This window comes from Lucilia sericata, unplaced genomic scaffold, assembly GCF_015586225.1.
Source record: "Lucilia sericata isolate MDLA Ls3-8-SP2 unplaced genomic scaffold, ASM1558622v1 Contig001569F_arrow, whole genome shotgun sequence".
Taxonomy (NCBI): Eukaryota; Metazoa; Arthropoda; class Insecta; order Diptera; family Calliphoridae; genus Lucilia; species Lucilia sericata.
Genome location: NW_023995491.1, coordinates 11,101 through 30,000, shown reverse-complemented (window position 1 = coordinate 30,000; position 18,900 = coordinate 11,101). Strand labels below are relative to the sequence as shown.

The following is an 18,900-nucleotide window of genomic DNA, read 5'->3' as shown; positions in this document are numbered from 1 at the left end:
TTTTATTTTAACAGACTTTTGCCAATATGAAGTTAAACGAAATATGGGATGTCATGAGTTTAAATCATGATTGGGATGGCATTGAGTTTATATCAACCATAGAGCATAAAAAGTAATTAATGAAATCATAAAACTAATTATCTTTACTTAGTAACATCTAATCTAATACATTTTCTAACTTTCAGATATCCCTTCTATGGCACTCAATTTCATCCAGAGAAAAATATTTATGAATTTATCGCCAATCGCAATATAACTCACACCTCAAAAGCCATACAAGCATCACAATATTTTGCTGATTTCCTAGTTAACGAGGCCAGACGTAATCGTCAACAATTCAATAATGAAACTGAGGAGGTACAACATTTGATTTATAACTATGCTCCGGTGTACACCGCTTTAAAGGGCTCTTCATTTGAACAACAATATCTATTTGAAGCAGAACGCAGTTCAGCTTTTAATGTTATGAAAGTTAATAATTTAACTATCTTGTTGAGTGTGGTAAGCGGTTGGGTTATCTATAAACTTAGTTTATGATTTAAGTCTCATAAAAATGCCTGTGAAATTGTGTGTTCTAAATGTTTTTAAACATTATTGCATTTATTTAGGTTCCTCTGTTTTTAATAAAGAAATCTTATAGGTTTTCTTGTTAATTTCCTTTTGTGTTAGATAGTCTAAATTTTTGTAAATTATTTACTGAAATTATTTAAATTTAAATAATATTTAATCACAATTGTCTACTAATTGTATTTCTAGTAGTTTTCCTTAAGTTAATTTGTTTATGACACTATATGTAATAAGTTGCAAAGAAAATTTGTAAATAAAATTGTAGTTATTATTTTGTTATTGCAAAATAGTTGTTTCCTTCATCAATAAAACTATAATGGGAATTGTTGTTTAAGAGAATTATTCACATTTAAATGCGAGCACACAAATTGCCGCTAATTGAGCAAGAATTTTAAACAAATAATTTATTTCTTTGTCTAATGCATAATGATTAACTGTCTTAATAATGATTATTCAGAATTCAATGCCAATGAACTTTAGGCTATAGTCTAGTCTATAGTTTAGTTGATAGTCTAGTCTATACTTTAGCCCATAGTTTACTCTATAGTATAGTCTGTAGGCTTGTCAATAGCCTAGTCTATAGTCTAGTCTATAGTCTAGTCTATAGTCTAGTCTACAGTCTAGTCTATAGTCTAGTCTAGTCTATAGTCTAGTCTATAGTCTAGTCTATAGTCTAGTCTATAGTCTAGTCTATAGTCTAGTCTATAGTCTAGTCTATAGTCTAGTCTATAGTCTAGTCTATAGTCTAGTCTATAGTCTAGTCTATAGTCTAGTCTATAGTCTAGTCTATAGTCTAGTCTATAGTCTAGTCTATAGTCTAGTCTATAGTCTAGTCTATAGTCTAGTCTATAGTCTAGTCTATAGTCTAGTCTATAGTCTAGTCTATAGTCTAGTCTATAGTCTAGTCTATAGTCTAGTCTATAGTCTAGTCTATAGTCTAGTCTATAGTCTAGTCTATAGTCTAGTCTATAGTCTAGTCTATAGTCTAGTCTATAGTTAGTCTATAGTCTAGTCTATAGTCTAGTCTATAGTCTAGTCTATAGTCTAGTCTATAGTCTAGTCCTATAGTCTAGTCTATAGTCTAGTCTATAGTCTAGTCTATAGTCTAGTCTATAGTCTAGTCTATAGTCTAGTCTATAGTCTAGTCTATAGTCTAGTCTATAGTCTAGTCTATAGTCCTAGTCTATAGTCTAGTCTATAGTCTAGTCTATAGTCTAGTCTATAGTCTAGTCTATAGTCTAGTCTATAGTCTAGTCTAGTCTAGTCTATAGTCTAGTCTATAGTCTAGTCTATAGTCTAGTCTATAGTCTAGTCTATAGTCTAGTCTATAGTCTAGTCTATAGTCTAGTCTAGTCTAGTCTATAGTCTAGTCTATAGTCTAGTCTATAGTCTAGTCTATAGTCTAGTCTATAGTCTAGTCTATAGTCTAGTCTAGTCCTATAGTCTAGTCTATAGTCTAGTCCTATAGTCTAGTCATAGTCTAGTCCTATAGTCTAGTCTATAGTCTAGTCTGGTCCTATAGTCTAGTCTGTTCGATAGGTCTAGTCTATAGTCTAGTCTATAGTCTAGTCTATAGTCTAGTCTATAGTATAGTCTATAGTCCTAAGTCTATAGTCTAGTCTAGTCTAGTCTAGTCTATAGTCTAGTCTATAGTCTAGTCTATAGTCTAGTCTATAGTCAGTCTATAGTCTATCTTAGTCTAGTCTATAGTCTAGTCTATAGTCCTAGTCTATAGTCTAGTCTATAGACTAGTCTATAGTCTAGTCTTAGTCTAGTCTATAAACTAGATTATAGACAGACAGTCTAGTCTATTGACAGTCAGTCTATAGACAGTGTAGTCTATAGAAAGTCTAGTCTATAGACAGTCTAGTCTATAGACAGTCTAGTCTATAGACAGTCTAGTCAAGTCTATAGTCTAGACTATAGTCTAGTCGATAGTCTAGTCTGTAGTATAGTCTATAGTATTGTCAATAGTCTAGACTATAGTCTAATCTATAGTCTTGTCTATAGTACATAATTTAGTCTACAGTCCAGTCTATAGTCATGTCTATAGTCTACTCTATATATTAAACTATAGACTAGACTATAAACTAGATTATAGACTAGACAGTCTAGTCTATAGTCTGGTCTATAGTTTAGTATATAGTCTAGTATATAGCCTAGTTATTATTCTAGGCAAAAGTCTATTCTATATTCTAATCTATTGTCAAGCCTATAGTCTAGTCTATAGTCTACATTCCAGTCTACCGTCTAATCGATAGTTAAGTCTGTAGTCTAGTCTATTGTCTAATCCATAGTCTAGTCTATAGTTTAGTCTAAAGTCTTTATTCCTGTATAGTCCATTGTCTAGTTAATAGCCAATTCTAATCTATTCTATTCTAAAGTCCATAAATAGTTATATGCTATAAATTAGCCTAGTCTATACTCTAGTTTATTGTCTAGTTAAAGTTATGGTCTAGCCTACAATCTAGTTTATAGTCTAGTTCAGTCTTTACTATAGTATTTTCACATTTTCTTTTGTTTACTGTTACAGGAAATAAAACATTTTCTTTCGGTTTCATTTCCATTCACCATCTCTTGATTGATAAAAATTTGTTTTGTTTGTTTCTTTTTCAACCCCTAAAAATATGTCTGAACAGGAATTGTATTTTGATTTTTGTTTTTTTATTATTTACTTTTTTTCTTTTGTGCTCAGTCTTTCGCGAGCACCCGCACAGTAAACATTGCTGAAGAAGAAAAGAAAAATATCAAAGAAAGAAAAGAAACACATATTGTGCAATATTTACTAATTTTAAACATCTATTTTTTGCAAAAAATATGTAATTTTTTTTTATTAATTTCAACAAGAAAATAAAAAAGAAGTGTCAAAAGTGCGAAGAAAAAATAAATCAATGCCAATGACAAATTGCCATCAAAATAACAGTAATTTCACACCCGTAATTGGAATTTTATGTATCGATATTGCTGTAGATTTACGCAAAACCTACGGCGATGAATATTACAGTTATATTGCTGCTACGTACGTTAAATATTTGGAATCAGCAGGCGCCCGGGTCATACCAATTTGGTAAATATTTTTTTAATAGGTTGCATAAAATGTTTTACATATTTATAGTTTTAAACAAAGTGTAGGTAAATTAAATGTTTATTAATTTGGCAAGAAAATATTTTCGAATGAATGCTATTCAATGTAAAAAAGGTATTTGTTTATTTCTTGAGTTGTTGTTTGTTTTGTTTTTATTTCGGTTTTGTAAACAAAGTGAAATATATAAAGAAAAATGCTACAATAACAATAAAACTGATTAACCATGAAAAAGAAAGAAATTAACCCATTGTATGCTAAACAAATGAAATTTTATTGTTTCACAAATATTTAATTAAATTTTTGTTCAAAAACTCTAGATTTATTTATATTTTTGTTTTATATGAACTTTGTTTATCAACAACAGTTGCAGTGACATATACATAAAGTATTTTTTTATTTTAACCATAAACGTGTTTATATTTTAATTGTTTAAACTGTAGAACAATTATATGTATAGCAATATACGACAATAACAAAATCGGCATTACCATAGAATTTTGACATAGTATTTAGCCGTTAAACGTCATTAATTTTGTTTTTTATGAAACAGTTTTGCTTTATCGTTATTCTTTATTTCTCCCATTTTCTTAACAATATTGCCATATATTTATAAAAACAACGTATTTTTTAATCAAGCAACATTCACAATAGATTGAAAATTTAAACTTTAATCATAATTTTCCACTGTTTTAGTTTGTGCATTCAAAAAAATGTATAGAATTTTAAAAAATATCTATCGCTTTCGATTGTCAAAATTTGGCTCTTGTCTCTAATTCGAAATATGGTGTAGTTTACAGTCCAGCTTATAGCAATTATTGTACAACAAACATCTACAACAACCACATGAAATTGTTCCTGTTATTCATATACAAAGCTGTCAAATTTTGGTTGTTGTTTTTATTATAGTCTACAATTTAGTTTATAGTTTAGTTTATAGTGCAGTCTATAGTTTAGTCTATCCTCTAGACTATATTCCATTCTATAGTCTGGTTTATAGTATAGTCTAGCCTATAATATAGTACGTAGTCTAATCTATAGTCTAAAGTCTAGTTTGTAGTCTAGTCTATAGTCTAGACCATAATAGAAAAATAGAAGGTAGTGTCAATCTCTCTTTATTTTTTTAAATTCTACATCTGACATGCTTAAGGATTATGAAGTTTTCATAGAAATCGTTTTACCATACTAATTTGAAAAACTCCAGTTTTCTTTGAAGTTTGTATAAAAATTAAACAAAATTGAATAAATTGAACAAAATATTTGCATTTAAATTGAATTCAATGGTAAGATTAATAACATATTTAATATTAAACAGAAACTAATTATTTAAACAATTTAAACAGGAAAATATATTGAAAACTTGCAGGAAGATTTGCTAAAAGAGCTGGTGATGAGTTTGCTTTATATAAAAAACAATGCAATATCCACATTGTTAAAACGAAACTTGTCAAAGTGCAAATGTTTCCAGCATTACCTTCTTCTGTCTGGTCGACTAACGGATTGAATTTCCACGCAAACTAGACTATTCAAAACACAGAATAGACTAAAATTCAGCCTTTAGTACAGACTATATTCCTGAATACAGACAAGACTATTGTCCAGACTACAGACTAAACTTTAGTCCAGACTATGCTATAGTGCAGACTTAGACTAAAATATAGTCCAAATTATAAACTTGACCAGCCTATAGAATAAACTATAGTCCAGACTACAGGCTAAACTTTAGTTCAGTCTATGCACTAAGCTATAGTACAGACTGCAGACTAGACTATAGTCCAGACTATAGACTAAACTATAGTCTACTTTTGTATCAATATAAATATTTAAGACAAACTTTGATGGACTTGAAAGCTTTTAGTGTTACGAACCTCAAATTTTGCCAGAACTACATTGGCATCTAGTTGAATAATTGGAACAAATGGATAGTCATATATAGAATAGTGTGATTTCATTATACGTTTATAGCAGAAAATTATAGCCGTAGTTTAGTCAATAGTCAAGTCTATAGTTTAGGGTTTATTCTAGTCTATAGGTTGGACTATAGTCAAAACTACAGTCCATATATGAATATAATAAACTCATTATTGTAATAAAAATAAATTGAAAAATGTCTTATTTAAATCAGTGTGTTTTCGTTATCAGTACGTCGCAAAAATTAATAATAGAATAAATCTAATAATAAATTACAAATTCTTCACTAAAAATTCCTAGGAACTTAGCATAATTTTTTAAAATATGGCAACGCTTTATTCAGTTTTAATAAAAAAGGAAACTTCAAAAAACCTTATTAAAAATTAAAATTTTTGATTGACACTACCTTCTTTATTTTTATCATGGTCTAGACTATAGTCTAGTCTATAGTCTAGTCTATAGTCTAGTCTATAGTCTAGTCTAAGTCCAGTCTATATTCTAGTATATAGTCTAGTCTATAGTCTAGCCTATAGTCTAGTCTATAGTCTAGTCTATAGTCTAGTCTATAGTCTAGTCTATAGTCTAGTCTATAGTCTAGTCTAAGTCCAGTCTATATTCTAGTATATAGTCTAGTCTATAGTCTAGTCTATAGTCTAGTCTATAGTCTAGTCTATAGTCTAGTCTATAGTCTAGTCTATAGTCTAGTCTATAGTCTAGTCTATAGTCTAGTCTATAGTCTAGTCTATAGTCTAGTCTATAGTCTAGTCTATAGTCTAGTCTATAGTCTAGTCTATAGTCTAGTCTATAGTCTAGTCTATATAGTCTACTATATATAGTCTACTATAGAGTCTATAGTATAGTCTATAGTCTAGTCTATAGTCTAGTATATAGTCTGGTCTATAGTCTGGTCTATAGTCTAGTCTATAGTCTAGTCTATAGTCTAGTCTATAGTCCAGTCTATAGTCTAGTCTATAGTCTAGTCTATAGTCTAGTCTATAGTCTAGTCTAAGTCCAGTCTATATTCCAGTATATAGTCTAGTCTATAGTCTAATCTATAGTCTAGTCTGTAGTCTAGTCTATAGTCTAGTCTATAGTCTAGTCTATAGTCTAGTCTATAGTCTAGTCTATAGTCTAGTCTATAGTCTAGTCTATAGTCTAGTCTATAGTCTAGTCTATAGTCTAGTCTATAGTCTAGTCTATAGTCTAGTCTATAGTCTAGTCTATAGTCTAGTCTATAGTCTAGTCTATAGTCTAGTCTATAGTCTAGTCTATAGTCTAGTCTATAGTCTAGTCTATAGTCTAGTCTATAGTCTAGTCTATAGTCTAGTCTATAGTCTAGTCTATAGTCTAGTCTATAGTCTAGTCTATAGTCTAGTCTATAGTCTAGTCTATAGTCTAGTCTATAGTCTAGTCTATAGTCTAGTCTATAGTCTAGTCTATAGTCTAGTCTATAGTCTAGTCTATAGTCTAGTCTATAGTCTAGTCTATAGTCTAGTCTATCTCTAGTCTTAGTCTATAGTCTAGTCTATAGTCTAGTCTATAGTCTAGTCTATAGTCTAGTCTATAGTCTAGTCTATAGTCTAGTCTATAGTCTAGTCTATAGTCTAGTCTATAGTCTAGTCTATAGTCTAGTCTATAGTCTAGTCTATAGTCTAGTCTATAGTCTAGTCTATAGTCTAGTCTATAGTCTAGTCTATAGTCTAGTCTATAGTCTAGTCTATAGTCTAGTCTATAGTCTAGTCTATAGTCTAGTCTATAGTCTAGTCTATAGTCTAGTCTATAGTCTAGTCTATAGTCTAGTCTATAGTCTATAGTCCAGTCTATAGTCTAGTCTACAGTCTAGTCTATAGTCTAGTCTATAGTCTAGTCTATAGTCTAGTCTACAGTCTAGTCTATAGTCTAGTCTATAGTCTAGTCTATAGTCTAGTCTATAGTCTAGTCTTTAATCTAGTCTATAGTCTACTCTATAGTCTAGTCTATCGTCTAGTCTATAGTCCAATCTATAATCCAGTCTATAGTCTAGTCTATAGTCTACTCTATAGTCCAGTCTATAGTCTAGTCTATAGTCTAGTATATAGTCTAGTATATAGTCTAGTCTACAGTCTAGTCTATAGTCTAATCTATAGTTTAGTCTATAGTCTAGTCTATAGTCTAGTCTATAGTCTAGTCTATAGTCTAGTCTATAGTCTAGTCTATAGTCTAGTCTATAGTCTAGTCTATAGTCTAGTCTATAGTCTAGTCTATAGTCTAGTCTATAGTCTAGTCTATAGTCTAGTCTATAGTCTAGTCTATAGTCTAGTCTATAGTCTAGTCTATAGTCTAGTCTATAGTCTAGTCTATAGTCTAGTCTATAGTCTAGTCTATAGTCTAGTCTATAGTCTAGTCTATAGTCTAGTCTATAGTCTAGTCTATAGTATAGTCTATGTTAGTCTATAGTCTAGTCTATAGTCTAGTAGTCTATAGTCTAGTCTATAGTCTAGTCTATAGTCTAGTCTATAGTCTAGTCTAGTCTAGTCTATAGTCTAGTCTATAGTCTAGTCTATAGTCTAGTCTATAGTCTAGTCTATAGTCTAGTCTATAGTCTAGTCTATAGTCTAGTCTATAGTCTAGTCTATAGTCTAGTCTATAGTCTAGTCTATAGTCTAGTCTATAGTCTAGTCTATAGTCTAGTCTATAGTCTAGTCTATAGTCTAGTCTATAGTCTAGTCTAGTCTATAGTCTAGTCTATAGTCTAGTCTATAGTCTAGTCTATAGTCTAGTCTATAGTCTAGTCTATAGTCTAGTCTATAGTCTAGTCTATAGTCTAGTCTATAGTCTAGTCTATAGTCTAGTCTATAGTCTAGTCTATAGTCTAGTCTATAGTCTAGTCTATAGTCTAGTCTAAGTCTAGTCTATAGTCTAGTCTATAGTCTAGTCTATAGTCTAGTCTATAGTCTAGTCTATAGTCTAGTCTATAGTCTAGTCTATAGTCTAGTATAGTCTAGTCTATAGTCTAGTCTCTAGTCTAGTCGATATTCTAGTCTATAGTCTAGTCTATAGTCTAGTCTATAGTCTAGTCTATAGTCTAGTCTATAGTCTAGTCTATAGTCTAGTCTATAGCTAGTCTATAGTCTAGTCTATAGTCTAGTCTATAGTCTAGTCTATAGTCTAGTCTATAGTCTAGTCTATAGTCTAGTCTATAGTCTAGTCTATAGTCTAGTCTATAGTCTAGTCTATAGTCTAGTCTATAGTCTAGTCTATAGTCTAGTCTATAGTCTAGTCTATAGTCTAGTCTATAGTCTAGTCTATAGTCTAGTCTATAGTCTAGTCTATAGTCTAGTCTATAGTCTAGTCTATAGTCTAGTCTATAGTCTAGTCTATAGTCTAGTCTATAGTCTAGTCTATAGTCTAGTCTATAGTCTAGTCTATAGTCTAGTCTATAGTCTAGTCTATAGTCTAGTCTATAGTCTAGTCTATAGTCTAGTCTATAGTCTAGTCTATAGTCTAGTCTATAGTCTAGTCTGTAGTCTAGTCTATAGTCTAGTCTATAGTCTAGTCTATAGTCTAGCATAGTCTAGTCTATAGTCTAGTCAATAGTCTGGTCTATGGTCTAGTCTATAGTCTAGTCTATAGTCTAGTCTATAGTCTAGTCTATAGTCTAGTCTATAGTCTAGTCTATAGTCTAGTCTAAAGTCTAGTCTATAGTCCAGTCTATAGTCTAGTCTATAGTCTAGTCTATAGTCTAGTCAATAGTCTAGTCTATAGTCTAGTCTATAGTCTAGTCTATAGTCTAGTCTATTGTCTAGTCAATAGTCTAGTCTATAGTTTAGTCTATAGTCTAGTCTATAGTCTAGTCTATAGTCTAGTCTATAGTCTAGTCTATAGTCTAGTCTATAGTTTAGTCTATAGTCTAGTCTATAGTCTAGTCTATAGTCTAGTCTATAGTCTAGTCTATAGGTCCTAGTCTATAGTCTAGCCTATAGTCCTAATCTAAGTCTAGTCTATAGTCTAGGCTATAGTCTAGTCTATAGTCTAGTTTAGTCTAGTCTATTTTATAGTCTAGTCTATAGTCTAGCCTATAGTATAGTCTATAGTCTAGTCTATTCTATAGTCTAGTCTATAGTCTATAGTCTAGTCTAGACTGTAGGCTACAGTTTGGATTCGGATAGTCTACTCTATGTTCTTGTCTATTGTCTAGTCTATTGGTGAAGATATTTCGGAGTAACAAAATTTAACTCAAATAATTTTTATTTTTTTTAAGGATAAATCGTCCCCGCTCCTATTATGAAGCCATAATGAACAAAATAAATGGGTATGTATGTTATAATTGCAAATATAGTTTTCATAAGAATTTTCTATTTACAGTATATTAATACCAGGTGGTGCTGTGTTCTTTGAAACAAAATATTGTGTACGATGATATGCGTAACGATTGCGTACAAAGTTCGAAATATTTTATGAAATTGCGAAAGATTTAAACGAAAGGGGTAAAACATTTCCTTTATGGGGTACCTGTATGGGTTTTCAATTAATGTTGACACATTCAGCTGATCGCGAGGAAATACGACAGGATTGCCAGCAATGCACTGTTCGCTGCCGGTTAAGTTGGAAAGTGATAAAGGTGAGTTAAAGTTTTAAATAACACCATATCTGTTGGAATATTCGGAAGTAAATCCCATTTATTTTTGAATGACCAATTATTTTGAAACGTTTTGATATTTCATTCAAGATCAGACTTCCAAAATTTATACAAGAATCTGAGGGTTAATATTAATTACATGTTTTAAAATAATAGCATACTTTAGGGATTACTTTCTATATATTTCATGTTATTAAAATTATTCGTTATATTTATTATAAATAAATATCTTTAAATATTTTTATTTTAAAAATAGTTTTAGCAACCTCCAAACTATTTGCTGATATAGACAATGATTTTAAATTAAAATGACCAGTCTTCCATTTGGTGTCCACTTTCATCAGTACTGCATAACCAAAGAAGATCTACAAATCAATAAAATTGATAAACAATGGAAGGTATTGGCCAGCAATGAAGATCCAAATGGTTGGAATTCATAACCATAGTAGAACACAACAGGTTTACTAAATTATATAATTATAAACAAATAAATATTTACATTTATTATTTACATTTTACAGTTTACCATTTTATGGCGTACAAATACATCCCGAACGCGTGGTCTACGAGAATTATATAGTAGACGATGAATGTCATCATTGTTTAGATTGTTTTGAATTGGCTCAATATTTTGCAAAATTTTTTGTTAAACAATGCCTATTGAACGAGAATCGTTTCAGTAATCAGCAAGAGGAAGCTAGACATTCTATCTATAATTTTCCTATTGTTTTAATGCTACAGCCGAAAAGAAAATCTTTCGTCAATATTATTTATTTAAAAAAGATGTGGATTATCCCCAGAAAGAACTGAAGAATTAAATTTTCCGAATAGAAATGTGAAAAGAAAGGTGATATTATCTTTAGAACTCGTGATAATAGTATTATTTGTTAATTACTATGCAATGCCAAATCGGTACAAAAAACTAACCATTATTATGTTATGGTTTTTCTTATTAATAGTTTTATGAATATATAATGAATTTCGTTTTTAGTTTATTTATGTTTATTTATTATATTTACTACCCGATAGTATACATAAAAGGCCTAATGAGTCAAAATTTAGATCCTATTTTGGTGCAAATGCAAAATTTCATTTGTAAATATGTGCATATCAAAAATAACTTAAATAATTATTCAATAATAAATTTGTTAAAAATAAATTAAAAAAAAATTTTAATTTAGTTACTCTATTACATTTACTCCGACTTTTTTATAGAGATCATAAGCACCTTTATGTTACATGAGACATTCTTGACTTTTCTTAAAATCTAATTGCCGAAAGACATCTTTCTGTATTTTTGTTGACGGAATGTGTATGTTAAGCACATTAATTAGCTTTCCAACTAACTAACGAACTAACTAACTACTAACTAACTACCTAACTAACTACTAACTAACTAACTACTAACTAACTAACTAACTAACTAACTAACTAACTAACTAACTAACTAACTAACTAACTAACTAACTAACTAACTCTAACTAACTAACTAACTAACTAACTACTAACTAACTAACTAACACTAACTAACTAACTAACTAACTACTAACTAACTAACTAACTAACTAACTAACTAACTAACTAACTAACTAACTAACTAACTAACTAACTAACTAACTAACTAACTAACTAACTAACTACTAACTAACTACTACTAACTAACTACTAACTAACTAACTCTAACTAACTAACTACTAACTCTAACTAACTAACTACTAACTACTACCTAACTAACTAACTAACTAACTCTACTAACTACTAACTACTAACTAACTAACTAACTAACTAACTAACTACTAACTAACTACTAACTAACTAACTAACTAACTACTAACTAACTAACTAACTAACTAACTAACTAACTAACTAACTAACTACTACTAACTAACTAACTAACTAACTAACTAACTAACTAACTAACTAACTACTACTAACTAACTACTAACACTAACTAACTAACTAACTAACTAACTAACTAACTAACTAACTAACTAACTAACTAACTAACTAACTAACTAACTAACTAACTAACTAACTAACTAACTAACTAACTAACTAACTAACTAACTAAAAAACTAACTAACTAACTAACTACTAACTAACTAACTAACTAACTAACTACTAACTAACTAACTAACTAACTAACTAACTACTAACTAACTAACTAACTAACTACTAACTAACTAACTAACTAACTAACTAACTAACTACTAACTAACTAACTAACTACTACTAACTAACTAACTAACTAACTAACTAACTAACTAACTAACTAACTAACTAACTAACTAACTACTAACTACTAACTACTAACTAACTAACTAACTAACTAACTAACTAACTACTAACTAACTACTAACTAACTAACTAACTACTAACTAACTAACTAACTACTAACTACTAACTAACTACTAACTAACTAACTAACTAACTAACTAACTAACTAACTAACTAACTAACTAACTACTAACTAACTAACTAACTAACTAACTAACTAACTAACTAACTAACTAACTACTAACTAACTAACTAACTAACTAACTAACTAACTACTACTACTAAACTAACTACTAACTAACTAACTAACTAACTAACTACTAACTAACTAACTAACTAACTACTAACTAACTACTAACTAACTAACTAACTACAACTACTAACTACTAACTAACTAACTAACTAACTAACTAACTAACTAACTAACTAATAACTACTACTAACTAACTAACTAACTAACTAACTACTACTAACTAACTCCTAACTAACTAACTACTAACTAACTAACTAACTAACTAACTAACTAACTAACTAACTAACTAACAACTAACTACTAACTAACTACTAACTAACTACCTACTAACTACTAACTAACTAACTAACTAACTAAACTAACTAACTACTAACTAACTACTAACTAACTACTAACTAACTAACTAACTAACTACTAACTAACTACTAACTAACTAACTAACTAACTACTACTAACTACTAACTAACTAACTACTAACTAACTAACTACTAACTATCTAACTAACTAACTAACTAACTAACTAACTAACTAACTACTAACTAACTAACTACTAACTAACTAACTAACTAACTAACTCCTAACTAACTACTAACTACTAACTAACTAACTAACTAACTAACTAACTACTAACTAACTAACTAACTAGATAGCGGTCTAGTCTATTGACTAGACAATGGAAAGTTTTCTCGTCTATTGACTAGAAGTGGTCTAGTCCATTTTCTAGACAGTTGTCTAGTCTATTGAATAGACAGTGGTTAAGACTATTGACTAGATAGTGGTCAAGTCTATTGACTAGACAGTGGACAATGATCTAGTTTATTGACTAGACAGTGGTCTAGTCTATTGACTAGAGAGTGGACTAGTCTATTGACTAGACAGTGGTATAGTCTATCGACTAGACAGCGGTCTAGTCTATTGACTACATAGTGGTGTAGTCTATTTTCTAGACAGTTTTCTAGTCTATTGACTAGACAGTGGTTAGGACTATTGACTAGATAGTGGTCAAGTCTATTGACTAGACAGTGCTCTAGTCTTTTGACTAGAGAGTGGTTTACTCTATTGATTTGAGAGTGCTCTAGTCTATTGACTAGACAGTGAATAAGTCGATTGCTACACAGTGGTGTAGTCTATTGACTACCTAGTCTAGTCTCTATTGATTCGAAATTTGTCTAATCTATTGATTAGACAGTGGCGTAGTCTATTGACTAGACAGTGCTCTAGTTTTGACTAGAGAGTGGTTTACTCTATGGATTTGAGAGTGGTCTAGTCTATTGACTAGACAGTGAATAAGTCTATTGCTACACAGTGGTGTAATCTATTGACTACCTAGTCTAGTCTCTATTGATTCGAAATTTGTCTAATCTATTGACTAGACAGTGGTCTAAACTATTACCTAGACAGTTGTCTAGTCTATTAGGTAGACACTAGTATAGCCCATTACCTAGACAGTTGTCTAGTCTATTGACTAGTCAATTCAAGTCTAGTTATTGACTAATTTATAGTGGTCTAGTCTATTGACTAGACAGTGGATAAGTCTGTTGACTACACAGTAGTCTAGGTAATAACCTAGACAGTTGTTCAGTCTGTAACCTAAACAGTTGTCTAGTTTATTACCCAAATAGCTGTATAGTCTATTGGGTAGACAGTAGTCTAGTCTATTGACTAGACAGTAGTCAAGTCTATTGATTAGACTGTGGTCTAGTCTATTGAATAGTCTGTGGTATTGACAAGTCTATCGACTAGACATTAGCCTATTGACTAGACTATTAACTGAACAGTGGGCAGGCCTATTGCCTCGACGATTCTTTAGCTGATTTTAATAATCTTACACAAACATATTTATTTTAAAGGATTAATCGTCCCCGCACCTATTACGAGGATATAATGAGCAAAAAAATGGGTATGTATGTGAGTAATGAAAATAATAGTTAAAATATTTACTACTACCACTTACAGTATTTTGATACCAGGCGGTGCAGTCAGCCATGACAGCAAAGACAATCCACCAGGTTTGCGTAACGATTTTGTTCAAAGTTATAAGTATATTTATGAAATTGCTAAGGATTTAAGCGAAAAAGGGCAAGACTTTCCATTGTGGGGTACATGTTTAGGTTTTCAGTTAATGTTAGCACATTCTGCTCAAAATGTGGATATACGCAGTTGGTGTAAGCAAATGAAGTGCTCTGTACCTATAAAGTTTGAAAGTGATGAAGGTGAGTTATATGTTTTCAACTTAAATTTATAAAAAAATGCAGCTAATATTTATATCCATAGCTTTAGCTTCATCTAAACTATTTGCTAATATTAGCAATGCTACCAAGTTGAAAATGTCCACCCAACCCTTTGGCATCCATTTTCACAAGCGTTGCATAACAAACAAAGACTTGCGAGATCACAAAATTGACAAAAATTGGAGAGTTTTGGCTACAAATGAAGATGAAAATGGTTTAGAATTCATAACTATCATTGAACATATAAGGTATGAATTGTTTAATTAATTAATTAAAATATTAATAGTTTAATTTTTTCTTTACAGCTTACCATTTTATGGCTCACAAATACACCTTGAGCGTATGATATTTGAAAATTTTGTATCGAGAAATAATTATCATCACTGTTTGGAATGTTTTGATTTGACTCAGTATTTTGCCAAATTTTTGTTCACAATGTTTATTAAATGCTAATCGTTTTATTAACCAGGAGGATGTATCGCGTCATTCGATTTATAATTTTCCTGTTCTACTAAATGTCGATGAGGAAAAGCTAATATTTCGTCAGTTTTATTTGTTTAAAGATAATGTCGACTATCCCAAGGCATTTGGCAACTAGGAGCAATTTTATAATATTTATTGATTAGTGTAATTTATAACTTGGACTTTAGTTTAGGCTATAGTCTGGTCTATAGTTTATTCCATTGATTGGTCTATAGTATATTCTATTATCTAGTCTATTGTCTAGACTAGACTATAGACTAGACTATAGACTAGACTATAGACTAGACTATAGACTAGACTATAGACTAGACTATAGACTAGACTATAGACTAGACTATAGACTAGACTATAGACTAGACTATAGACTAGACTATAGACTAGACTATAGACAAGACTATAGACTAGACTATAGACTAGACTATAGACTAGACTATAGACTAGACTATAGACTAGACTACAGACTAGACTATAGACTAGACTATAGACTAGACTATAGACTAGACTATAGACTAGACTATAGACTAGACTATAGACTAGACTATAGACTAGACTATAGACTAGACTATAGACTAGACTATAGACTAGACTATAGACTAGACTATAGACTAGACTATAGACTAGACTATAGACTAGACTATAGACTAGACTATAGACTAGACTATAGACTAGACTATAGACTAGACTATAGACTAGACTATAGACTAAACTATAGACTAGACTATAGACTAGACTATAGACTAGACTATAGACTAGACTATAGACTAGACTATAGACTAGACTATAGACTAGACTATACACTAGACTATAGACTAGACTATAGACTAGACTATAGACTAGACTATAGACTAGACTATAGACCAGACTATAGACCAGACTATCGACCAGACTATAGACTAGACTATAGACTAGACTATAGACCAATCAATGGAATAAACTATAGACCAGACTATAGACTAAAGTCCAAGTTATAAATTACACTAGTCAATAAATATTATAAAATTGCTCCTAGTTGCCAAATGCCAAAGTATAGACTAGTCTATAGTCTAGTCTATAGTCTAGTCTATAGTCTAGTCTATAGTCTAGTCTATAGTCTAGTCTATAGTCTAGTCTATAGTCTAGTCTATAGTCTAGTCTATAGTCTAGTCTATAGTCTAGTCTATAGTCTAGTCTATAGTCTAGTCTATAGTCTAGTCTATAGTCTAGTCTATAGTCTAGTCTATAGTCTAGTCTAGTCTATAGTCTAGTCTATAGTCTAGTCTAGTCTATAGTCTAGTCTATAGTCTAGTCTATAGTCTAGTCTAGTCTATAGTCTAGTCTATAGTCTAGTCTAGTCTATAGTCTAGTCTATAGTCTAGTCTAGTCTATAGTCTAGTCTATAGTCTAGTCTAGTCTATAGTCTAGTCTATAGTCTAGTCTATAGTCTAGTCTATAGTCTAGTCTATAGTCTAGTCTATAGTCTAGTCTATAGTCTAGTCTATAGTCTAGTCTATAGTCTAGTCTATAGTCTAGTCTATAGTCTAGTCTATAGTCTAGTCTAGTCTATAGTCTAGTATAGTCTAGTCTAGTCTATAGTCTAGTCTATAGTCTAGTCTATAGTCTAGTCTATAGTCTATATAGTCTAGTCTATAGTCTAGTCTATAGTCTAGTCTATAGTCTAGTCTATAGTCTAGTCTATAGTCTAGTCTATAGTCTAGTCTATAGTCTAGTCTATAGTCTAGTCTATAGTCTAGTCTATAGTCTAGTCTATAGTCTAGTCTATAGTCTAGTCTATAGTCTAGTCTATAGTCTAGTCTATAGTCTAGTCTATAGTCTAGTCTGTAGTCTAGTCTACAGTCTAGTCTACAGTCTAGTCTATAGTCTAGTCTATAGTCTAGTCTATAGTCTAGTCTACAGTCTATTGTCTATAGTCTAGTCTATAGTCTAGTCTATAGTCTAGTCTATAGTCTAGTCTATAGTCTAGTCTATAGTCTAGTCTATAGTCTAGTCTACAGTCTAGTCTATAGTCTAGTCTATAGTCTAGTCTATAGTCCAGTCTATAGTCTAGTCTATAGTCTAGTCTATCGTCTAGTCTATAGTCTAGTCTATAGTCTAGTCTACAGTCTAGTCTATAGTCTAGTCTATAGTCTAGTCTATAGTCTAGTCTATAGTCTAGTCTATAGTCTAGTCTACAGTCTAGTCTACAGTCTAGTCTATAGTCTAGTCTATAGTCTAGTCTATAGTCTAGTCTACAGTCTAGTCTATAGTCTAGTCTATAGTCTAGTCTATAGTCTAGTCTATAGTCTAGTCTATAGTCTAGTCTATAGTCTAGTCTATAGTCTAGTCTATAGTCTAGTCTATAGTCTAGTCTATAGTCTAGTCTATAGTCTAGTCTATAGTCTAGTCTATAGTCTAGTCTATAGTCTAGTCTATAGTCTAGTCTATAGTCTAGTCTATAGTCTAGTCTATAGTCTAGTCTATAGTCTAGTCTATAGTCTAGTCTATAGTCTAGTCTATAGTCTAGTCTATAGTCTAGTCTATAGTCTAGTCTATAGTCTAGTCTATAGTCTAGTCTATAGTCTAGTCTATAGTCTAGTCTATAGTCTAGTCTATAGTCTAGTCTATAGTCTAGTCTATAGTCTAGTCTATAGTCTAGTCTATAGTCTAGTCTATAGTCTAGTCTATAGTCTAGTCTATAGTCTAGTCTATAGTCTAGTCTATAGTCTAGTCTATAGTCTAGTCTATAGTCTAGTCTATAGTCTAGTCTATAGTCTAGTCTGTAGTCTAGTCTACAGTCTAGTCTACAGTCTAGTCTATAGTCTAGTCTATAGTCTAGTCTATAGTCTAGTCTACAGTCTAGTCTATAGTCTAGTCTATAGTCTAGTCTATAGTCTAGTCTATAGTCTAGTCTATAGTCTAGTCTATAGTCTAGTCTATAGTCTAGTCTATAGTCTAGTCTACAGTCTAGTCTATAGTCTAGTCTATAGTCTAGTCTATAGTCAGTCTATAGTCTAGTCTATAGTCTAGTCTATCGTCTAGTCTATAGTCTAGTCTATAGTCTAGTATAGTCTAGTCTAGTCTAGTCTATAGTCTAGTCTATAGTCTAGTCTATAGTCTAGTCTATAGTCTAGTCTACAGTCTAGTCTATAGTCTAGTCTATAGTCTAGTCTATAGTCTAGTCTATAGTCTAGTCTATAGTCTAGTCTATAGTCTAGTCTATAGTCTAGTCTATAGTCTAGTCTATAGTCTAGTCTATAGTCTAGTCTATAGTCTAGTCTATAGTCTAGTCTATAGTCTAGTCTATAGTCTAGTCTATAGTCTAGTCTATAGTCTAGTCTATAGTCTAGTCTATAGTCTAGTCTATAGTCTAGTCTATAGTCTAGTCTATAGTCTAGTCTATAGTCTAGTCTATAGTCTAGTCTATAGTCTAGTCTATAGTCTAGTCTATAGTCTAGTCTATAGTCTAGTCTATAGTCTAGTCTATAGTCTAGTCTATAGTCTA

The 18,900-nt window shown here is 31.0% G+C and overlaps 1 protein-coding gene and 1 pseudogene across 2 annotated transcripts in view; both read left to right on the top strand.

Moving 5' to 3' along the window:
- The window catches only part of LOC119611975 (gamma-glutamyl hydrolase-like), a 4,909-nt gene extending 4,063 nt beyond the window's left edge, over nt 1-846 (top strand). For both annotated transcript variants that reach the window (XM_037967684.1, XM_037967683.1), the window contains exons 6-7: nt 15-112; nt 186-846. In XM_037967684.1, the coding sequence (XP_037823612.1) occupies nt 15-112; nt 186-537 (450 nt within the window). In that variant the 3' untranslated portion in view covers nt 538-846. The remainder of the gene's footprint in view (nt 1-14; nt 113-185) is intronic.
- Nucleotides 847-3,259: 2,413 nt separating this feature from the next.
- LOC119611976 lies at nt 3,260-15,413 on the top strand (annotated as a pseudogene).
- The last annotated feature ends 3,487 nt before the right edge of the window (nt 15,414-18,900 follow it).